Source organism: Neophocaena asiaeorientalis, unplaced genomic scaffold, assembly GCF_003031525.2.
Source record: "Neophocaena asiaeorientalis asiaeorientalis breed wild unplaced genomic scaffold, Neophocaena_asiaeorientalis_V1.1 scaffold67, whole genome shotgun sequence".
NCBI classification, from domain to species: Eukaryota; Metazoa; Chordata; class Mammalia; order Artiodactyla; family Phocoenidae; genus Neophocaena; species Neophocaena asiaeorientalis.
The window spans coordinates 2,663,459-2,688,459 of NW_020173731.1; the positions used below are offsets into that span (position 1 = coordinate 2,663,459).

Sequence of the window (25,001 nt, forward strand, 5' to 3'; positions counted from 1 at the left end):
TTTAGGCAAACAAGGAGAATGGGAAGCTAGAAGCTTCCCTCCCATATCTTAAAAGATGATTGACAACCTACCTGTTGCTATAACACACACAACTACTTCCTACCACTGTGGGTATCTCTCAAAAAAAAAACAAAAGGGAAAACACAATGACCAATATCAGAAATGAAAGAGATCACTACAGTTTCTATAAACCTTAAAAGGAAATAGGGCATATTAAAAGAACATGATGCCAACAAATTTGATAATGTAGATGAAACTGACATATACCCTGAATGACACAAATTATCAAAACTGACTTAGGAAAAAATAGATTATCATAATATTAATATCTAAATATTAAATATTAACCACCAAGTAACTGAACTCATAACTTAAAACCTTCCTACAAAGAAAACTGTAGGCTTGGGTAACTTCATTGGTGAATTCATGCAAACATTTAAAGACGAAATAATACAATCTTACACAAGTCTTTCCAAATATAGTGGAGAATGGAATACTTTATAACATTTTACAAGGTCAACAAGCACAACTCATGAAAATCTGACAATGATATTACAAAAAAAGAAAACTGCAAACCAGTATCCTGTATGAATTTGGACCTGGAAATCCTTAACAAAACTGGTAAGTCAAACCCAGTGATATGTAAAAAGTCAATTCATCATAAGCAATTAGAGTTTATGTTAGGAACATGAGATTGGTTTTTTATTTGAAAATCAATCAGCATAATTCACCACATTAAAATAGTAAAGGAAAAAAAATAAAATGTGATTATTACAGTAAATATGGAAAAACCATTTAACAAAATTCTATACCCATTCATGATAAAAAGAAAAAGTTCTTAGGAACTTGGGAATAAATGGTAACTTTCTCAACCTGATAAAAGTTGTCTACCAAAACACCCAAAACGCTACAGTTGCTAGCATATTTAACAATGAAATACTGAATGCTTTGCCCTCTGAAGATCAGAAACAAAGTAAGGATATACATTCCCACCACTTCTATTCAATATTGAACTGGCATTCTATGGAGTGAAACAAGGCAAGAAAAAGAATAAAAAATATAAGGGCTGAAAAGGGAAAAGTAAAATAACCTTTTTTCACAGATGACATGATTATTCATTTAGTAAATCTTAAGCATCTACGAAGCAAATATGAGAACAAATAGATGAATTTATTAAGGTTGCAGGATATAAGGTCAATACACAAAGTCAACTGAATTCTTGTATATCAGCAACAAACAATTGGAAAATGAAATCAAGGAGATGATACCATATATAATAACATCAAAAAACCTGAAATACTAAGGGATATATTTAATAAAAGATCTCAAGATCTATACACTAAATACTATAAAATATTCTTGAAAGAAATTAAAGACAATTTAAGTAAATAAAGTGTTAGAGTATGTTGAAGGATTCAATCTTACAAAGATGCAAATTCTCCCTCAAATAATCTATAGATTCAAGACAAATCAATTCAAACCTAAGCAGGTATTTTGAAGAAATTGATAAACTGATTCTAAAAATTTGACAATACAAAATAGTTAAAGCAATGTGGAAAAGGAAGAACAAAGTTGGAAGACTTATACTAGCATTTTGATACTTTCTATAAAACTATTTTTATTAAGACAGTGTGATATTGATGTAGATATAGCAAAACAGATCAATGGAACAGAACAGACAGTCCAGATATAGATCCATACTTATGGAGACAACTGGTTTTCAGTAAACATACCAAAGCATTTCAATGGAGGCAAGGAATGTCTTTTCAACAAATGGTGCTGGAACAACTGGATATCCATATGGAAAACAAATGGACCTTATCACGATGCTTATCTTACCATACACAAAAATTAATTTTAGATGGATTACAGATTAAAAGTGAATGTTAAAATTATAAAATTTCTAGGAAAAAACATAGGAGAGTATTCACTAACTTGAAGTAGGCAAAAATTTCTTACGTAGTTCACAGAAAGCACTACCCATAAAAAATTACTAAGTTGGCATTCATGAAAATTAAAAATTTATTATCAAAAGACATTGCTAAGAAAATGAAGAGACAAGAAGTGAACTAGGAAAAATATTTGTTATGCATGTATCTGACAAAAGGACCAGTGTCCAGAATATGTAAAGAATTCTGTAAACCAATCAAAAAGCTGATGACACCAGATGAGGATGCAGAGCAATGGAAACTCTGATTCACTGCTTTTGGGAAGCAGAATGCACAGCCACTTTAAACAGTACTTTGACATTTTCTTATAAAGATAAACATATACTTACCATATAAATCAGCAATTCTACTCATAAGTATTTATACAGGGGAGTTGAAAATTTTGGTTCAGACAAAAACCTGTACACCAACCTCTATAGTAGCTTTATTCATTATCATCAAAAACTGGAAACAACCAAGATGTCATTCAACAGGTGAATGGATAAACAAACTGTGGTATATCTATGCAATGAATCACTACTCAAGTGATTCATACAATAAGATGAGTGAAACAAGTGTATTTTGCTAAAGAAAAGAAGCCAGGCAAAAAGTCTACATATATAAGCTTTCAACTATATGACATGAAAAAAGCAAAACTATAAGAATGAAAGACAGATAGTGGCTTCTAGGAGTTGGGAAATTGAGAAGAAATTGACAATAAAGCTACATAAAGGAATTTTAGGGTGATGGAACTATTCTGTATGGTACTGGGGTAATGGATTCATGACCCTATGCATCTGTCAAATCCCCACTGAACCGTATAACACAAAAAGTAACTTTACCATATGCAAATATTAAAAACGCAACCATATGTCAGGTGATTACTGGAGGGAACACAAACTGTGATAAATGAGTCTAACTGTATTAAATACATATGACAGAACATCACTTAAGGGGATGTACCTAAAAAGTTGTTGACCTAAATGACTTTGGAAAACTGCATTTGCTAGACAGTGTAAGTACAAAAACAAAATGTAAGCAAATACTAACTCTAGTTGGCAAATTTGTTTCTCACAGGGGTGTAGGTTAGCAATTCTGAAACTGCATGTATATTAGAGTTGAAAAATTAGTAAATAAATTGTGATAACAGAATCTAGGTTTCTTACTATTTGAGAGAGAAGTTAGAAATAAGCAAGTGACAGGGGTTGGAGCGGGGCAGATTAGATGCTGTGATGCTGGATTAGAATCATCAATGTCAACATGAATTCATGTGTATTTTTAAGTATATACAAGTAGATAAATATAAATATATGGATGCATATTGCTTTCCAATACCTTTGTCCAATAAAAGGAACCAGGGTTCCTTGAGGCAAAGGTTGGATTTAGGGCTCATTCAAGGAAAATACAAGATGACCCTGGAGCATCTTTTGCTAGAAAATAATAAAGCACAAAAAAGAAAAACAGTAACAAAGAGAAAAAGAAGATGGAAAAGAAAAAAATGTTGAATATCCAAAGGATGTAGGAGTCAACTTAAAAGAGTTCTCGGTGGCTAAAGCTGGAATAATTTGAGCAAAATAACAACAACAGTATTAGATTATAATCCAAAGAAAATAAATACCTACAAATCCATACAGATATAAATAAATGTCAGTAACAAATGGGGGAGAAGGAACAAATCTTCCTCACAGAAAATTTCAAATAATGTATGTAGATACTTCCTCTTTCAGGAGGTGGAGCTTAATTTCCCTCCCCCTGAGTGTGAGATGGACTTAGTGAATGGATTCTGAAAAATAGAGTTTGGAAAAAGAAAAGAGTAAATTTACAGTGGAAACTGGGCAGACTAACTTAAACAAGTGATCAAGGCTAACATCACCAGTAAGTCATGTTGAGATCATTTGTCATCAGACATGATGTGAAGAGAAGGGAGCTTCATCTGTTTTATAGCCTTCCAAAAATCCACAACTCTAGTCTAATCATGAGCAAACACCAGACGAGCTCAAACTCAGGAACATGTTAGAAAATACATGCCCAGTAGTACTTTTCAAACTATCAAGGTCATGAAAAACAGAAACAAAAATGATTGAGAAACTGTCACATATCAAAGGAGACTAAAGAGACATGACAACTCAATGCAATGTGGTGTTCTGGATTTGGTCCTAGAACAGAAAAACACAGTGAGTCAAAACTAGAGAAATCTGAATAACGTACAGACTTTAATGAATAATAAGGTACAAATATACATTCATTAATTGCGGCAACTGATGAATTTGAATAAAGTCTGCAGTGTAGTTACTAGGATTGCACCAATGTTAACTTTTTAGTTTTGACAAATATACCGTGGTTATGTGAGATGTTAACATTAAGGGAAGCTGGGAGAAGGAATCAAGCTGTAGGGGAACTCGATGGTATCTTTGCAACTTCTATGTAAATCAAAAATTATCCCAAAATAAAATTTAAAATACACTAACAACTCCCCTCCAAATTGGCAGAAGACTCCACAGTTACCTCACAAAAGAAGAGACAGAATGAAGCAAATGAGAAGTACTTAATTTTTTTAACATCACTAGTTGGCAAGGAACTGCAAATTAAAACCACACTGAGCTATCATTTCACAAACATGAGAATGGCTTGAATTACAGAGACTGACAGTAGAAAGTATTGCAAGCACGTGAAATAACCAGAACTTTCACACATTCTGGCGATACTGTAAAATGATAAAACCCCTTCAGAAAACTGGAAGTTACTTATAAAGTTAAGTGTAAACTTAGGATAGGACTCAGTAACTCCACTCTTGGTATTTAATCAAGAGAAATAAACAAACAGAACAGAAAAAGACTTGTATAAAATATTCATAGCAGCTTTATTCATACTAGTAAAGAAAATAGAAACAACACAGATATCAATCATCAGTGGAGAGTATAAACAAATTATGGTATATCTATGCAATGGATTCCTACTTAGCAATGAAAAGTACTGAATAATGGTATATGTAAAAATATGAATGAATTTTAAAATATTATTCTAAATAAAATAAATCAGACATTAAAATGAATCATTAAATTATTCAATTTATATGAAGTCCCACAACAGCAAGATTCATTTGTAGTGACAGAAATCAGAGCAATGGTTGCCTAGGTGTTGGAAGGAATTTACCGTAAAGAGACATGAGTGAGCTTTCTGGGGTAATGGAAGTGCTCTAAAATCATCCCTTGGATATCAAAACCTACAGATGCTCAAGTAATATAGTCGGCCCCCTGTATGCATGGATTCCACAGCCAAGGATATGGAGGGCCTATTATATACTTACTGAAAAAAATTTGTGTATAAGTGGACTTGCAGAGTTCAAAACCATGCTGTTCAGAGGTTGACTATATATCTTAATAGGGGTGTGAGTCACATGCTGAATGCATTTGTCAAAACTCTTTGAGGGCTTCCCTGGTGGCACAGTAGTTAAGAATCTGCCTGCCAATGCAGGGGACACGGGTTCAAGCCCTGGTCCAGGAAGATCCCACATGCTGCAGAGCAACTAAGCCCATGCACCACAACTACTGAGCCTGCGCTCTAGAGCCCACAAGCCACAAACTCTGAGCCCACACGCCACAAACTATTGAAGCCTGCGCACCTAGAGCCTGTGCTCCACAACAAGAGAAGCCACCACAATGAGAAGCCGCGCAATGCAACGAAGAGTAGGCTCCGCTCGCCGCAACTAGAGAAAGCCCACGCGCAGCAACAAAGACCCAACGCAGCCCAAAATTAATTAATTAATTAACTAAAAAAAAAAAAAACTCTTTGAACTGTACACTTAGGATCTATGCACTTCACCAAATGTAATATACCACAATTTTGAAAAATTCAAAAACATATGGGAAAGAGTGAAATTTTTACCCAAAGGAAAATGCAAAGTTTAAATGTCTCTGCTATAAAAGAAGGGCTAAAAAGACTTTAGCTTAGTATAATTCCTGAGAATTAGAATGACAATGACAAAACAGAACAAAAAAGAGGTAGAAAAGAGGAAATAAAGATGATACTGAAATTAAAGGTACAGACATTTAAAAAAATAAAATTAAGACAGGATTATAAAAGCTGTTTTAAAAAAGCCATTAAATCGTATAACTTCTAGTAAGCTTGGTTAAGAAAAAAAGGGAAAATTTTTATAATATTAGTTTTCTTAGGAATGAGACATGAGACAACCTCAATTGCAGAAGGAATTAAAAGAATTATAAGGACATATTGCACACAAATCTATGACAATTAATTTGAAAAGCCAGTCAGAGGGGATAATTTTTAGCAAAATACAAAAGTTATTAACATTAACCAAAGTAAAGAGGAAACTTTTATTGGCCAATTTCTATAGAAGTGAATGAAAGGCAAGTAAGATCCATCAGATATTTTCATAGCTGAGGTCTATCAGACTTTCAAAGAATATAATTTATACTATTCCAGACCACAGAAAATCTGGACAGCATCCCAATTTTATATAAACTTAGTATAAACTAAATACCAAAACTTGATTAAAATAGATCAATTTTACTTAAGAAAGTAATTGCAAATATTCTAAATAAAATTTCAACAAATAGAATACAGCTACCTATCAACAAAAACCTGAAGCTAACTGAGTAGGGTATATTGTAGGTGTGCAAGAAGAGGTTCGAACTAGAAAATCTATCATCGTAATTTAGTGTTTCAGCAAATTGAAGGAAAACAACTCATATGACCCTATTAATAGATGTTGAAATGACATTTGATAATATTTAACAGCCAATCTCAGTAAAAAAATCTTTAGTTAAGATAGGAAGAGGGTACCACTGAAATATTTACTAAAACCAAGAGTCAAAAGTATTTTCAATGTCAAAATAATTGAAAGAACCCGGTAAAATTCAGGAATCAAGCAGAGATATTATCACTACATTTATTCAATATTAGCCTGGAGAGTCTAGTGAAAACAATGAGATAAGAAAATTAAATAGTTGTTAGAAATATTGAAAATGAAGAGGTAAAACTATTTTGCTGATGGCATGATTGTGTACTTAAAAATCTAAGAGACTAAAAGAGAAAGCCTATGAGCATTGATAAGAGAATTTATGGAATGACTGCATACCAGGTAAGCAGACTGAACTCAATAGATTTTCTCTTCTCTAGTAACATATATCCTTAGAAAAAGAAAAAGCAGAAAACATTCCCTTTAAAATAACAGTATAAACTGAATTGAACAAGAAAGGCATGGAACCTAAGAAATCTATTAATCATATTGATCTTATTAATACTTGATGAGGGTGTAATTCAATTTGGTGGAGAAAAAATGTCTATTTAACAAAATTTCTCCCCAAACTGGGTACCCGTCCTGAAAAAATTAAAGTAATAATCCTAGCTCATGTCATGTATAAAAAAACAGGTAAAGTAGTAAATATAACTATAATTTTAATATTTCATTAGGGCTTCTGGGGAAGACATAAAAGCTAATAAAGAACTGTGGTGTGGCAGAAGACACTATAAATAAAGACAGTAAACAAATAACAGACTTAGAAAACATGTTTGCAATGCAGATGACAAATAAGGGTTTAAAAGCTATAATTATATAAAGAGAGCTTTAAAAATCGGCAAGAAACAGGCAACAGCCTAAGAGGAAAACGAGCAACAGATATAAATAGGCAATTCACAGATGAGCAAATCCAAATGGCCAATAAATACATATAAATATGTTGTTTAAATTCACTAATAGGGAAATTGAAAACTGAGTTAACAACAAACCATCCCTTTAAACCTATCAGACTGGCAAAAATTTTAAATAATGATATCATTGTCAGTGGGGATATGTGGAAAAAAGTATTTTTTGCGCTGCTGGTGGAAATGCAAATGGGTACAGCTTCTTCAGAAAGCAATCTGACAATATTTATTAAAGTTAAAAATACATAAACCTTTTGACCCAGCAATGTATCTCCTGGGTATATGTCCCATAGCAATATAACCACCAGTAAATAAATATATGTGAGCCCAGTTGTTTATTACAGTACTCTTTGTAGCGGTAAAAATATGTGTACACAAAGAAATAAGTTACGGTAATCCACAGGACACAATATTACTGTTCGTGTCTGCTAACCTGGAGAGACTCCCAAAAGCAACTCACGCATGAGAAAATATGCCCCCAAAAATGTATATAATATGGTTTCACTTTTGCAGAGCAAACAATGACAAAAACATATGCACATATGTGTGTATATGTGCACATATGTATGTTATATGTATATGTATAAATGTGAGATCTGGTTCAATAATCATCAGGGACTTTACAGAAGAATTCATGTAAGAGTACACTAGTTAGGAGGGTTTATACTTGCTCACATTGATGTTACTTCAAGTGGTTGGAGCAAGAGAGGCAATTATGGGAAGAAGAAGAAGAAAGACAGTAGGGACTAAAAGGAAAAGCAAAACGGAAATATTGTAGTGCAATGAAAGCATTCTGATAATCTCATTTACATAAAATTGTGTTTGTGTGTATATGCATATTTTCTGACCCATACGGACAAGGTGTAACTACACGCATTGAGTGTGCTCTTGTAAGCACTTTATGTGGACTAACTTACTTAACTGTCACAACAACCCCATGAGGTACATATTATTATTATTTTCATTTAACAAATTAGAAAACTAGAGCTTAAATAACTTTCCCAAAGTTACATGATTACTTAGCTCCTGGGCTTGGATTTGAACCCAGGCAGTGTTACCCTGAAGCCTTGGCTCTTAACCACTAGACATACTTGCTTGTAACCAATTTATGTCCAGGCCATATTATTAAGCTAAATACACAACTGAAATGTAATGTGTATAATATAATTTTATTTCAGTAAAAAGATAAACTCCTAGAGATATGTATGTTTGCTTGAGCAAGAAAAACGTTGTAGGAGTCTGTTGGCCTGTAGGCTGTTAATTTATTAGCTCTTGTAGGTGGGGATGGCTACACAGACTTTTATATCATTAATACATGTCTGATCAGTAGCCAGATAGTCTCCTACATAGTGAAAACAATTCATGAATCACTGAGGGTTTTTTTTGTTTTTCCTCATTTAGGGCTCTTTAACATTTAAGAAACATTTGTTCAGTGGGAATTTCAGACATGAAAAGCTTTTTGAAGGAGGAGGAATTTAGTGCATAGGTGAGATTTTGAGAAGTCATGGGAATAGTGTGAGAAAAAATTAGGGCAGAAAATTGCAAGCCATCTTCAAAACCTATTTTGCTGCAGTAACCGTGGCCAGCACAAGTGTCTTTGCATGAAAGCAGTGTTGATAAACCTAGAAGAGAGCATAGGTTTACACAGTCTCAAATGCCAGGATATTCTCTGGGCAGGCAGACACCTGCAACACTGAGCCTCTTAATGTTGTGAACCAGCGCTGTGAGAAGATGACATGGATGCTGTGTGGACACCTGACACAGCCCCAGCCTTGGTTCCAGCCTGGAAGTCCTCAACCAAATACTGGCCCCATCCAGAGATTGCTTTAGTCCATGTGGCTTATGAGTCCACAGGGTGTCAGAGCAGAGCTGTGCCTGGCAGAAGCATTCACCCCACCAGGTCCCTACACCTGCTTCAGGAACTTCATGCCACCACTACTTTGCCAGAAGCAAAATAAATGTCCCCATCCACAAAGGGGACACATGTCCTTTCTCCTGCTCACTTCTTGGCAGTGGCTTTACTTGTGCCCTCCATGGATTTACTCACACTGGCGGAGGGGTGGGGGGATCCCCAACGCTGGGTATGCAGATTTGGCCCTTCTCTTCTGTGTCCTAATGACAAAACATCAAAGGCATCAGGGTATAGTGGTGGGAGACAAAACAAAACAAAACAGAGTATAATGTAAAATTTAGGGTTGGTTATTTGGGGTCAAACATAATCGCTACAATAGACCAACCTAGCTTTGAGCAACTTCTCTCATCCAAATTTTCTCACCTGGAAAAGAGTGCCTTATAAACTAAAAAAAAAAATTTTTTAATGTATAATTGTTTTGCATCACTCCCATTGTTAGTGAACGTTAATGTCAAAACAAATCTGGAATTTGGGGCTTACTGAAAGACATCTGCTGATGGATGGACTTTAGCTATAATATGCATCCTTAGATGCTAAATCTGTTTGCAACATGCCCAGGCTCACTAACTAGGGCACTCAACTATTGACTATAATTGTTGGGGAGTTATTTAAAGTGAGATACTGCCATGTCTTTCCAGTTTCAAAATGTTTCAATGTAACTCAAGTCAAACTATAAAATAATATTGAAGTGACATACTTATGGCCAGGGGGTAGATATTAAAAGGAGATTCATTAAAGAGTCACTGAACTGACAAGTTCAGTTATGCACAGCTGGATAATACAGCAGGAATTCTCTTTGTCAAACAGAGGTACACAGAAAGATGTCTTTGTAATAGAGCTGGCTGGAGCCCAAAGAGCCCATGTATTTCCAAGACTAAATGTCTTTCCTAATTTAACTGTACAGGAAAAAAAAAAATGCAACAACAAAAAACAAAGCCTTAGAGAAAGTTCCTAAAAGGCAAGATTGGTCAGTCGAAAGGGATTTACACAGCTGTCTCACAGTAGCAATAGTTCCATTAAAATGGAAGTCTCATATTTTAGGGTTACTTCCTTCAGTTTAAAAATCTGTAGGCTGTGGAAAGCCATGTATAAACAACCATACTCTTCATACTTGGATATTATGTAACTGGGCTGTCTCTTTTCATTCCTAGTAATTTCTTTTTACTTATGTGATTCTACCCCCACTGATAAAGCCAATTCTAGATTTACAGCTTCTGGGAAGGAAAGAACAAAGGAGCAAATCACTAACTTCTGAGTTTTAAAAGCCAAAGTCTTTATGTAAACATTAAAGTTGGAAAAATCATGATGTATGAAATTAAAGGTTTATTCTCTTCTATTTCAGAGAATGTAAAGATAATCTGGGCTGGGTAAAGGAGAGAAAAAGCAGAGAGAGAAAGAGAGATTAGATGCTCCTAAATCCTTGGGAAGGGGCCTTGTACACGCCCCCCATGCTAGGCCAAGTCAGGCAGAGGGGGAATGCACCTCCTCAGTCAGGTTTGGGGAATCCCAGAGGAGCCTGCGACCTGGAACTTACTTTGCAGATCTCAGTAAAGCAGAGCATTTCTTTAAAATGCACTATGCCCTGCTCAGCATGGTAGCATTTGAGTAGCAATGGCTGCCTACGGTTTCCAGCCAAAGGGGGATGGAGACAGCATCAGAGAGCCCCTGTGGACCCAGGAGAACACAAGGGAACAGCCATACACTTCTCATGTCTCCTGAGAGGGGCTCAGAAATTGTCAGACAGACTTGATGAGTCCTGATGTTTAGGGCAAGAAGGATAAAACTTGGGAGGACTCAATAACCAGATATGGCACGACTAGTGCTACCAAGGTAGTTGTCAAAATATCCATGCCAAGGACTTGGACCTCTGAAAGCTCCCAGACCTAGAAGTAAACCTGGGATTTGAGAAGATCCTGAATTGACTGAAAAGACCCTGAAACAATGGAAGAAACTCCAAATTAACCCAAGATTAAATTTCTCCCAAGTAAAATAGGGAACATGAAATAAAAGTTAAGTTCACTTCATAGGAAAGTCAAATTATATTTCTTAAACATTTGAGTTTATAGGTAGAGAATCATAAGTACTTCACATGACTACCTCAAGCACAATTTTCTCACTGTCCAAAAATAGAAGACAATTACTGTAAAGTTAAAATAAATGTTCTTAATATCCAATATCCAGGTATCATCAATGAAAATATACATTCTGTGATTCTTTTTAACTTGGATCATTTAAAATTATTGAAATGACTAAATCTTCTCATCATTATTGAAATGTGTTTGATTATTAGAGTAAAGGCAGACCAGGAGTCTTATAAAATGAAATTAAAAGGTGATATCCTATGTATGACATTTTAGTTGGACAGTCTTTAATCCCAATTATTTGTTTGAGGGTACGTGATGGGAACAAAGAATAAAGCATAAGGAAAGTTTTTAGAATTCATACATCCAAATGATTACCATCCTGAAATATTCACCCTGGAAAACCATTGAGATCTAAAGGTATTGATGCTGAAAATATTTCTGGAATCCTCTTTTGAAATTGGCTTCTGAGATGGTACATGAGCCCCACAAGAAAATAGGTGTTGTCACTAGAGTTTAACCAATTTACAAGACATTCAAGAAAGGTAGTCTAAAAGTCTTTGTAGTCAGACTTTATCTTTGATTATTAATATTTCCAAGCTTGATACACTTATTCAATAAACTGATCCCAATTCAATAAATTGGTCCCAGTATTAACGGAGTTCACAGTACAAAACTATCCTTAAAGAATGCCCCCACTGAAAATATCCAAAACATCACACATCTGAAGGACACCTATCGAGCTACCAAAGGATTGGCATATATGGTAGAAAATGCACACTCATTCAACAAGGGAGGAAAAGACAGTTAATACTATGAACTTTGACCAATAGATCTATGATGACTCGTGTTGAACTAAATCCTCTTAACTTTTTCTTTTCTTAATAAAATATGGTCAGAAATTGTGGTCTCTTTTTTAAAAGCAAAAAAATAATATCGCATCAAAGAAAGGAAGAAAAGAATAACAGAGGCAAACCAGCTGGAGTATTCTCCATGGAGAATAACCAAGCATTCTGAAAAATTGACAATGTACGAAGAGATGACCTACAACATCTCTAAACTAAATCTCTCTAACAGTCTTCCCTCCCTGCCACCCAAAAGGAACGCTTTGGTATGTCTGAATGCTCAACCTCTAATTCCAGCCATACAGAAGATGAATTAATTGAAATATGTTCCAAATGAAAATTTTAAATATTATGTTAATATTCATGAGAAGAGTGTTTAATATTCAACAAACATTAATGCATCAGCACCGACCAATTAGAACAGATTCGGCAATTAACAGGCACTAGCCATTAACAACTGACATTGTCATACTGGACACCTTATCTGAGCCCTGCTCATGGCTGTTTCTTAAGGAAAGAAATAACTCCTTTTTACATAGAAAGAGATGTTTTTTCTTTATGTGAACTCAGTAAGAAACAGTCTCTAATTGCATCTTATTTTTTGAAAAGTCTATATTTTGCTTCAGAAAAGGTAAAAACAAACTGTAAAAGTAGGTAATTTTATCCACTCAGAAGACTTTAAAAGCAAAGTGATATCACTCTATCAGACAGAAAAGGGCCTCCTAAGTTTTTTCTTTTTTTTTAATTGAAGTATAGTTGATGTATAAGTTACAGGTGTATAATATAGTGACTCACAATTTTTAAAAGTTATATTCCATTTATAGTTATTATAAAATATTGGCTATATTCCCTGTGTTGTACAATATATCCCTGTAGCTTATTTTATACATAATAGTTTGTACCTCTTAATTTCCTAACCCTATATTACCACCCCCCCTTCCTACTTCCCATTGGTAACCACGAGTTTGTTCTCTATATCTGTGTTTGTTTCTTTTTTATTATAAAAATTACATGGAGTCTAGGTTCTGCTGGAGGAAACCATACTAAACCAGTTATTGATAATAGTGGAATAAGGATAAAAGGGCTCATTTTCTCAGGTACTTAGGAGGTAGAAGATTATAAAATACCCAAAGAGCGACGAGTATTTCTTAGATTCCTTTTTTTTTCATGTTGAAAGAGAACTGCATTCCATGGGTGCTTACCAGACCTAGCCAGCTTCATCTCTCACTTGCAGTGGCTCCTAACACTCTCTGTCTTTCTTTCTCTCTCTCTTTCTCTCTCTCTCTCTGATTTTGCTCTTAACTCCATTCATTGGCCATGTAGCAGTCAGAGCGATCTTTTAAAGCTGTAAGTCTGATTATGCCCCTTCGCTACATAAAACTTTTCAAGAAGTTTCTATTGCTTTTAAAATGAAAGATGAACTCCTAAGCTTGACTACATGGCCCTGAATGATTGGTCCTGTATATTTCTCCAATCTCATTTTGAACCTCTCTCCCTTTCACTCACTGTCTTCCTGCTACACAGGACAAAGTTCTTCCCATCCTCTGGCTGTGCACGTATATTCCTTCCATTGTCTTCACTAGCTCTTTCCTACTTATCCCTCAATTTCAGCTAAACTGTCACTTTTAAAAGGTCTTCCTTGAATCTCCAATTAATTTTTCTTATCATTATGAACTCATGGATTTAAACATTTGATGGATTTAGTTCATTGCAATTATTATCCTGTTCAAATTGTCTCATTTTTAGCTAATAGTAGCCTTTTAAAATTGGTTTCATATTCATGAATCAATGATATAGCCCTATTAGCCTTAAGGGCCTTTTCACTATATGATATAAGATGTTTCATGTTCGTTTTCTGCATATCTTTATCCACAGTTGGACCCACCACACATTTCCCAAAGCTATCTTAGCTTCTTTAGTGGGAAAACAGTATATCAAGACCACAATTTTGGTGCTAAAGATTCTCATTGTTATTGGGTGCTTGGTAATTTTTTCAAAGCCCTTCCAGTGGACACAGCTGAGAAATATATTTATAACTATATCTATATCATACATACTATATTACATACCTACTCTATTACATATGTTCTCAACTGCATATATATAATATATTATATATGTGTGTATATTAAATACCTTATGTTAATACTGATATTTCAAATTCAAATTCAGTACTAAAACGTTTATGCTTAACTTCTTCCATATCATCTGTATCTCATTTTTTCCATAGGAATCCTGCTTCTCAAGGTCACAAAAGATGATAAAATTAAAGTATACCATAATTACTCATTTTTTAAATTCATGTTACATGTAGAATAATCTCAAGATAACAACATTAATATTACCAGCAATATGATTACTGACTACATTTAAAATATTTTTGGCCCACATGACCATATCAATAGATGCAGAAAAAGGATTTGAAAAAAATTTAAATCCACCAATAAAAACTCTTAGCAAACTGCATCATATATTATAATGATTATAATAGAAATAAACTTATTTAACCTGATAAAGGATATCTACAAAAAGTCCTATAGCTAACACCATATCTAATGATGATGATTCAATATTTTCCACCTAAGATCAGGAACAAGTCAAAGATGTTTGTTCTCACCACTCCTACTCAACATGGTACTGAAAGCCCTAGCCAGTACAATAAGGCAAATAAAAGGCGCATGTATTGGAAAGAAAATAAATAAATAAAACTGTCTCTATTCCTACACTGTATGATCTAAATTTAAAAAATCTAAAAAACGTCCAGGTAAAGCTCCTAGAACTAAGAAATGAGCTTAGCAAATTTGCAAGATAAATGGCAATACACAAAAACAATCTAACATACACCTATATACCAGCAATAAAAATAAGAAATATAATTTGTAAAGTACCACTTATAAGAGCTCCCAAAAATGAAATACCTAGGTATGAATCTAACAAAAAATGTAGTCTACATGATAAAAAATAAAAAATACTGATGAAAGAAATCAAGAGCTAAATAAGTGGATTAAATGGCTCAAATATCATTGAGATGTCAATGTTCCCCAAATTTATCTATAGAGTTACTTCTTATCCCAATCAAACTTGCAGTAAGATTTTTATAGGTATTGTCAAGTTGAGTCAAAATTTTATATAGAAAAAGGATGTAGAAAACCACTTTGAGAAAGAAGAACAAATTTAGAGGCCTTACATTATCTGGTTTTATGACTTACTGTAAAGTTATACTAACTAAGACAGTATGGCATTAGTGAAAGTATACACACATAAATTAATGGGACAAAATAGAGAGTCTAGAAATAGACCTACAAAAATACAGTCAACTGACTTTTGATACAAGTACAAAGGCAATTCTATGGATAAAAGATAGGTTTTTTTCCACAAACAGTGCTGAAACAATTGGATATTCATATGCAAAAATATATGCCTCAAGCCACTCTTCATAACTTATAAAAAAAATTAAAGTGGATCATGGACCTAGATGTAAAACATAAAATTACAAATCTTCTGACAAAAGAAAACACAGGAGAAAATGCTCATGAGTTTGGTTTAGGAATAGAATTCTTAGACATAACACTGAGAGCTTGATCCATAAGAGAAAAAAAATAGATCAATTATATCTCATCATAACTAGAACAGCTTTCTCTATAAAAGATGGTTAAGAAAGTGAAAGGTAAACTACAGGAAATATCTTCAAATTACCAATCCAACAAAGGATTTATACCCATAATTTTAAAAGAACTCTCAGAATAACAATAAGAAAACAAATATCCAACGAAAAATGGTCAAGAGATTTGAGCATTTCACCAAACAAGATATTCAGATCACAAATAAGCACGTGAAAAAATGCTCACCATCTAAAAACCATAATGAGATGCCATTACGCACTTCTTAGAATGGATAAGAAATAAAAACAACAAAACAAACAATAAACTGACTGATAATGCCAAGTGCTGACAAGGAGGCCAAGAAACTAGAACTCTTGTACATTGCTGGTCGGAATGCAAATTGGTAAAGTCGGTTTGGAAGAGAGTTTGGCAGTTTCTTATAAAGTTAAATGTACATTTACAATATTCTGCAATCCCATTCCTAGGAATTCATTTACCCTAGAAAAATGAAAACTTACATTCACACAAAAACCTGCATTTACAGTGTATCACGTTTAGAGCAGCATTGTTTATAATCACCAAAAACTGGAAACAGCCTGAACGTTCTTCATCGGTGAATAAACCAACAAACTCTGGTACAATAAAATATTGCTTGGCAATAAAAAGAAACAAACTATTGATAGACATGGATGAGTCACAAATGCATTCTGCTCAGTGAAAGAAACCAGACTCAGAAGGTGCAAACTGTATTATTTCACTTATATGACTTTCTGGAAAAGGCAAAACTATAGAGATAAAAACAGGTAAGTGTTCCCAGGGATTAGGGATGGGGGAGGCTTTTACTACGAACAAGCAGCATGAGGGAGTATTCTGGCAATGAAGGAGCTGTTCTTTATCTTGATTGTGGTGATGGTTACAAGACTCTATACATTTGTGGAAACTTGCAGATCTATGCACACAAAAATTAGTGAATTTTACTTTATGTAGGTTTTTAATAGTTCAAAATATATATACAAAATAAAAATCTGTGTTTTGTGAGCAGACTATCTTACCCTGAAGAAGTGAGAATCCTGTACCTTTCTCAAAAATAAAACAAATCTTAAAAACATAAAGGAAAAGAAGCAAAAACTTTTCCAAGATTGCACTACTCAGAACTCTAAAACGTCAAGGTGTGGAAAGTTTACCGTCTGCTTTTATACATGACTGTTCAATTTATCTTGACCTCTCACCTCGGGTTTCAAAACAACAAAAACAGCCTAGTGAAAACTAAACATTTTGGCATCATACAATTCAATGACCTGTAATTGCACCTCCATTAGCTCTGCTGCACCAAGTCTAACCTTAGAGGCTGTTTCTCTCACACGAGGGAGGAGTAATAAGGATAACCCTATGTGAGCCATATTCTCACAGAATAAGGTTTTCTCTAAGTTTCAATCTATTCAATTCAAAATGCATCTAAGCCCTCAATTCCAAGATTTCCTCTTCGAGCCGATATTTTCATAAAATGCCATCAACCAAAAGTATCATACAGAACATGTGGCAACGTTAAGCTATTACATGAAAATTAAGAACTGAGCTAAAAGAATGTTGCACAGACGGAGCTGCTGAGAAAAAATCAACACATTTCAAAATCACCTAGTGTATAACTTGTGTAAGATATTTGGACCCTGCTGCTATATAGTTTTCTGGTTTTCTCTTGCACCTGTAAATTGTGGTTCTTACTGGCTAAAATCTTCAATCATACCAAGAAGACTTCTGATTATTAGACACAAATCAACAGATATAACCATACCCTGAGTCTCAAGATCTATGCCTGTAAGATGTAGCTTATCAGCCTTTGAGGAGCTATAGAGCAGAGTTTTACCTGATACTGCCAATTTGTTAATTGGTTATACGTGTGTGTGTGTGTGTGTGTGTGTGTGTGTGTGTGTGTGTGTGTGTGTGTGTGTGTGTGTATTTATTTATTTATATATATACACACACAAATATATATACAAATAAATAAATTTATTTATATAGTATATAAATAAAATAAGATATATAAAATAAAATTGTCAAATCCATGTCATTTTAGACAAGGAAGATGGCCAAGAGTGTGCCTGTGGCCTTGACTCCCTTGTAAAACAACAAATTTAATGAGCAAATATCAGCACCTTTACTCTCTAGAAGTGTCTGGGATACACTGATAGTATAGGAGTCAGAGAATTCCAGACACGCAGGTTTTCTGCACACCTAACTGGGGCTGAACCTAGTTGCAGTATCTCTTTTTGTGTGCCTGATTGGTTGGGTCTCTGTAGAAGGCACAAAACAAGGTAAGTGTTAATTAGCACTCAAGTTTAAGGGTCCTATTAAGGCATGAGAGAAGCAGATGAATCATATATTTCTAGATAAAAATCAGAGATAGTCATCAAACCATTAGATAAATTACACTAGATGCAAAGTCTTATTTCATATTTGATCTTCTCCTTAGACAATTCTGCCTAATCTCTGACTTATTATTCATATTATGCAGTAAATGAAGTTAATGTGCAACGCTCTCTACTTCAGAGGTGAGAAAAAAATGAAATTATATATGTAGAAACACTTTAAAAAGAAAACGGCACTAGACAGATGCAAGATAATATTTTTTTAAGAGCCACTGCTCACACTCTCCCAAATACATAGTAATTTTCCAGCTAGTAAATCTAACAGCTAGATTGTTATTTCATATCTGTGATGCTCAAACATTGCTTAAGCTAGTATAAACAGTAGTGTAAAAATGATGGTTCTGCCAAGTGCTTTGCACTTACGCTGATAACAAATGGACACAATAAATTAAATCATCGACATACACCATCCACTTAAAACTTGGACTTTGGCAGGCACCAAGGGAAGATGTCGTAGGAAACATTTTGAAGATGAACAATTTTCTGTCCTTAAACTCTCCAAAACCATTTCTCCTGAGAATGACCTTGCTGGCTATGGTGGGTTTCCTAAAATGATTTAACAGAGGATGAAAAGGGGAATTAATTGGCCAGTGTTTCCACTATCTTAGTCATCAAAGACTACAGAACAGTCCGTCAAATTAATTTAGACCACCTAACACATCAAAAACACCACAAAAAAACTTTATTACTTTCAAGCCGTGCATTCTGATTGCCTTATTCTTTTTTTTGTTTGTTTTGTTTTTTTTTAAATTTTTTTAACATCTTTATTGGAGTATAATTGCTTTTAAATGGTGTGTTAGTTTCTGCTTTATAAAAAAGTGAATCAGCTATACATATACACATATCGCCATATCGCCTCCCTCTTGTGTCTCCCTCCCACCCTCCCTATCCCAGCCCTCTAGGTGGTCACAAAGCACCGAGCTGATCTCCTTGTACAATGTTGGCTGTGGGTTTGTCATATATGGCCTTTATTATGTTGAGGAAAGTTCGCTCTATGTCTACTTTCTGGAGGGTTTTTATCATAAATGGGTGTTGAATTTTGTCAAAAGCTTTTTCTGCATCTATTGAGATGATCATACGGTTTTTCTCCTTCAATCTGTTAATATGGTTTATTACATTGATTGATTTGTGTATATTGAAGAATCCTTGCATTATTACAAGCAACTATATGCCAATACAATGGATAACCTGGAAGAAGTGGACAAATTCTGAGAGAAGCACAACCTTCCGAGACTGAACCAGGAAGAAATAGAAAATATAAACAGACCAATCACAAGAACTGAACTTGAAACTGTGATTAAAAATCTTCCAACAAACAAAAGCCTAGGACCAGATGGCTTCACAGGTGAATTCTATCAAACATTCAGAAAAGAGCTAACACCTATCCTTCTCAAACTCTTCCAAAATATAGCAAAGGGAGGAACACTCTCAAACTCATTCTATGAGGCCACCATCACCCTGATACCAAAACCAGACAAAGATGTCACAAAAACAGAAAACTACTGGCCAATATCACTGATGAATATAGATGCAAAAATCCTCAAGAAAATACTAGCAAACAGAATCCAGCAGCACATTAAAAGGATCGTACACCATGAACAAGTGCGGCTTATCCCAGGAATGCCTTATTCTTTTACTACACTTGTAATAGCTTTGCTTTACAATTTTCTTATATGAGGAGCTCACTAGGTGGTGAATAGATATTTCTATTGAGTTGCATCTTTGGATAGCATTTAGCACAAGCAAGGAATTTAGGTTATTTTAAACATCTAGAATTACTAGAATGACAATTTTAGAAAAGTCTCTAAAGCTCATGTAGTTTAACCATCTTACAGGCCAAGCAGTTAACGTAAATTATCTAATTTAATCTTTACAATTATTCTAAGAGGCACAAATTATTAACCCCATTTATGGGGAACCAGATGCTTAGAGTTCAAGTAATTTGCTCAAGGTCACCTGGTTTATAAGTGAGGATTCTGGAATTCCAATACACATTTGTCTGATTCAAAATACTTTCTTTTCCCTCCACATTGAACCTCCTCATCTACCAGTGGTAGGAAGTTTATTCCTCCTGATACAGCAAATCTTTAGACAGTTCTGGCAACAGATATTTCTGATGTCAAACAACTAACTAGGAAAAATATAATATGCCATAAAAATTCAAATTGTCATTTGTTATCAATAACTATATCCTGGGCTTCCCTGGTGGCGCAGTGGTTGAGAATCTGCCTGCTAATGCAGGGGACATGGGTTCGAGCCCTGGTCTGGGAGGATCCCACATGCCACGGAGCAACTAGGCCGGTGAGCCACAACTACTGAGCCTGCGCGTCTGGAGCCTGTGCTCCACAACAAGAGAGGCCACGATAGTGAGAGGCCCGCGCACCGCGATGAAGAGTGGCCCCCGCTTGCCACAACTAGAGAAAGCCCTCGCACAGAAACGAAGACCCAACACAGCAAAAATAAGTAAATTAATTAATAAACTCCTACTCCCAACATCTTCTTTAAAAAAAATAAAAATAAATAACAATATCCTGATTGGTGTTGGGGGGTTGGGGGTGGGGGGAGGAAGGGACAACCTAAGACTATATTTTCCTTTTGAAGATAATTCTCAAAATCATTCTACCATACTTTGGCTTTCAGATTATAATCAAATGCCTTCCCTTTGCTTAAAAAGGAAGGCTTAAAAGACTTCCCTAATATTGCATCATTTCTTGACTGGGGTCTCAGAATTCTACCTAATAAATCCAGGTGATTTTAGCCTGAAAAAATGCTCATGTAGACAATATCAACCAACTTTCTAATTCTTAAACGAACTTCCAAATGATTCCTATAGAATATCGTTTTCTAATTATAGTTACATTCTGATAGATCTGTCTGGATAAATTACTTGTAAAATACATCTCTAAGTAGGAAACTAAACTGAGTAGTTAATGGGATAATTTAAGCTTATCCAAATGTTATATATGATTATCCAAAAGTCTTTTTACCTTGATGATAATTGTTGCTTAGTTACAGCTTCTATCATCTCCTACCCAAAGGATCCCACCATCACTTCTAATAAGATGCAATAAAATCATGTGTACAGCATTCTTGTTTCCTACTTGTGGTAGCAGAAGGACATGTGTTTAGTTTAACAAGTATCTATAGCAAGTGATCTAGAAAACATTGAAGTACTAGAATAGTGTTATCTGGCATCATATGAGACAAAGATGGCATCTGTAATGAGTTTCCATTACCTCTTCAGCTCTCTCCCACTCAATGCCTTTCTCCATATTTTCTGCTTCTCTTCTGTCACTCCAGAAACACTTGGTTTGACTCCAAGAATCTCTCCATCCACTCACCTCTCAGTTTATTTTCATGCCCCTTACACCTAAAAATGTGATCTCCCCCATCTGAAGACTTGGCCAGTGTCTTGACCTACCCATTATTCCTCAGCAGAGGGGGCTCCAAAATTGCTAATTCCAAGTCTCAATGCCACAAACTAGCACCTGGAAATTACATACTGATTGGAAATAAGCTGATCTTTTACATACTGATTTGCTCCAAAAACATTACCCTTCAGATAAACAGTAAGTTGGACAAACTTTTTTGTATTTCAAAAGAAAAACAACCAAGAATAGAAATCAATTAGAAAATTGATTTTTAAAGAAATCCCCTCTTGAAAACAGCAAAACAGTGTAACCCTATTATTGTTCAGTTCTTTGTTAAACAATTCAATCACATTCATGTGTAAGTTCATGTAAGTTCCTGTTATGTAAATGATTACTGTACAATCAGGATAACTGTCCTATTATGCAACACCAGCATACATTCAACATTTAAAAACTATTTATTAAGTATGTAGTCTATGCCAGGCACTAAAGATAGACTTAGCTATACTTAATAATTACATAGGATTATGCTGTTGATGAGCTTGCTTTACCTTTCCAAGACCATAACAATATTACTATGGAATACTAAATATTGTTATATAGAAGTCTTATATACAGACATCTAAACAATTTTCAAACAAAACTCCTTACCAAAGAAATTATGGAAATGTAAAGATTTTAAAAGGCCTTAGTTCCCAAGTTTTAAACTATCATACCTTTCCTTCCCCATATCTAAAATTCTAAGCCACCTCTTCCCTACAATACAAATTAGATTCACTAAGGAAAGAGCTAATATTCTCTCTAAGTAAATTACAAATAATGTGTGTCAATTTATTTATGAAAAAAATTGATTACAGGGTTAGCCATAACATGAAACCAAAGTATACATCATTCAAATGACCAGAATCCAAATGTAATGGAATTTATAGATACTAACGTTGATCGATTTTGCATTGCCAGAAGTAATACATCACACAGTAAAAGCCTGATATAACATGCCTATTGTATAAAACATGCCCACGTCAACGTACAATTTATTTGTGTTGCAAGATCATGCAAAAAAATTCCAGTAACTAACCCTCTGTTGGAACCACCCATTGAGTTTAATTATAGACTTGTCTATAATGAAGACTCCCTACATCAAATACTTGCTTGGAAATCTACTCCACATACGCTAGAAGTTTTGAAAATAGTAAGATACTTGATTATTGCAAAAATACTTACAGTAGAAGTTCCTTCTTGCTTGTGGGTTCATCATTTGGGGATGTTTTCATCAGGAGTCATCATGCTTTTGATCTTTAATGCCGTTCTTCCTCCAAGGTTTCTTGTCGGTAATTTCCCCAGCAGAGTCACTTGTACTAACAAGCCATTGTCCCATATTGTTTCCTTTTTATGTGTGAGTGTTACCCTGTAGATTGATTTCCTGTCCAAAAACAGTCAAAAATGAACAAACGCTGCTGTATGCAAGTGAAATGTGCTACTCAAATACTCTGTTTTTGCAGTTTGGTTCAGGAGGAAATTCCCTGATGGAAAGGAGGAAATATATTGCAGTGCTCCAGAGAACTTAAAAGACAGAAGTTTCTTCCTTATAAATGAGCATATCAAAATCGCCAGCATCATTTACTCTCACTGGTTTGTGACTCAAGCACTACTGCACCCGAAGCATCCATGTACTGTGCGCAGCCTAAAGACACTGCCAATTGCCACAGTAACAATATCCCAACTATACTTTACAATCAGGCTTAGTATGCTTTGAAGTACATAATGTTTTCCATTCCTGAAAGGACAAAGAGATCTACATTGTCAAAGTTTATTTTTAAGCTCATATGCTTGCTAAGTGCAGTGGCGAACAGGCTTTCCGTGCCTGTAGTACCATTGCTGGAACCTATTAATGCAAACAGATGAGTCGTTGGCTTGGTTCCACATAGGCTCTTATTTCTTTTTTTAAGCCTTATCTAAATTGCATGGATTATAATTTCTTAAATCAAGAATGCTATCACTTTTCTGAGCTTGCTTGTTTTAATTTTATCAGTACAGAAGCAATGCAAGAAAGGCAAATAGGAGGAAGGTTTCAAATAGTTTTTGCTGAGATAAGAAAGTTAGTAATTAGAGGTAGCTTCTGTTTCTGGAGTAAGTTTGAGGGGCATTTGGAGACAATAAAAATGACAACAAATTTTAAATAAAGGAGCCAAAGATAAAGAATGAAAGGGAGAGTAAGAGTAAGGAGAGAGAACAAGCCAAAGCCAGAATGAGAGAGAGAGAGAAGCTTTGACTATTAGCAATAATTCTTCACATATTTTCTTATTGTTGGGAAAGCAAATTGCTCTGGTTTGTATAACCCCCTACCCGTCTGCTCAACCCACCAAAATTAGCCCACATGTCATCTAATACCAGACTAAGACTTGTGGAAGCACATTACTGCTCTATTAGAGCCATAACAAAATACCAGCTGAGCAGTGAGCATTAGGTGGTAGGGTGACCCTGAGGTAATACAATCCGTGTTATGGACTTTCTAGCCCAAATTTTAAACATCTGGTTTTGATATGATAATAAATGTGATAATGTACATTAAATACCGGTATTCAGGTAACATAATCCTTTCACCTGACTAAAACAATGCACGCTTTTCAAATCGTATGACAGCGAGAGAGATTAGAGAGACAGACACATATTTATAACTGCACATACCAAAACAATCCTCACCATGCACAGACTTATACATGTCCACATACGCAGCAATACAGCACATAAACTGTCAGTGGGCTTTCCAGAAATAAGAGTGAGTTTCCACTGAATCCTTTCTGTGCTCTCTTTTCTGGACATCCCTTTGCACAGCTGCGCTAATTTGTAGGAGACTTGGCTGAGAGTGAGGGGGATGGAAGGGGAATGTGAAAAATAATAATGCTAATTGAACCAGACAGAGATGTGAACCCCTGACCTTTGCTTCATTAGTACCATCTCATGCCAGCCACTGGCAACTTGAAAAATAGACTAAATCAGGTTACTCTTATCCTGTTTTAACTTCGTGGGAAAGAGTTTCTGCATTTTGAATCCAAATATTACCATATTATTGACTGTCAAGTAATTCAGTGCTGTGAATGATTCTAGGGTCTAGAAATTAAGATCTCTTTAAATTAGCATCTTAGAATTAGACTAGTTGATGAAAAAGTCT

General features: G+C 34.9%; 1 protein-coding gene across 1 annotated transcript in view; it reads right to left on the reverse strand.

Annotated features, from left to right (window-relative positions):
* KCNK2 (potassium two pore domain channel subfamily K member 2) overlaps positions 1–23,437 on the reverse strand; it is a 215,534-nt gene extending 192,097 nt beyond the window's left edge. The window contains exon 1 of the mRNA XM_024751067.1: positions 23,054–23,437. Within this exon, the coding sequence (XP_024606835.1) occupies positions 23,054–23,087 (34 nt within the window). The 5' untranslated portion in view covers positions 23,088–23,437. The remainder of the gene's footprint in view (positions 1–23,053) is intronic.
* Between the last annotated feature and the right edge of the window lie 1,564 nt (positions 23,438–25,001).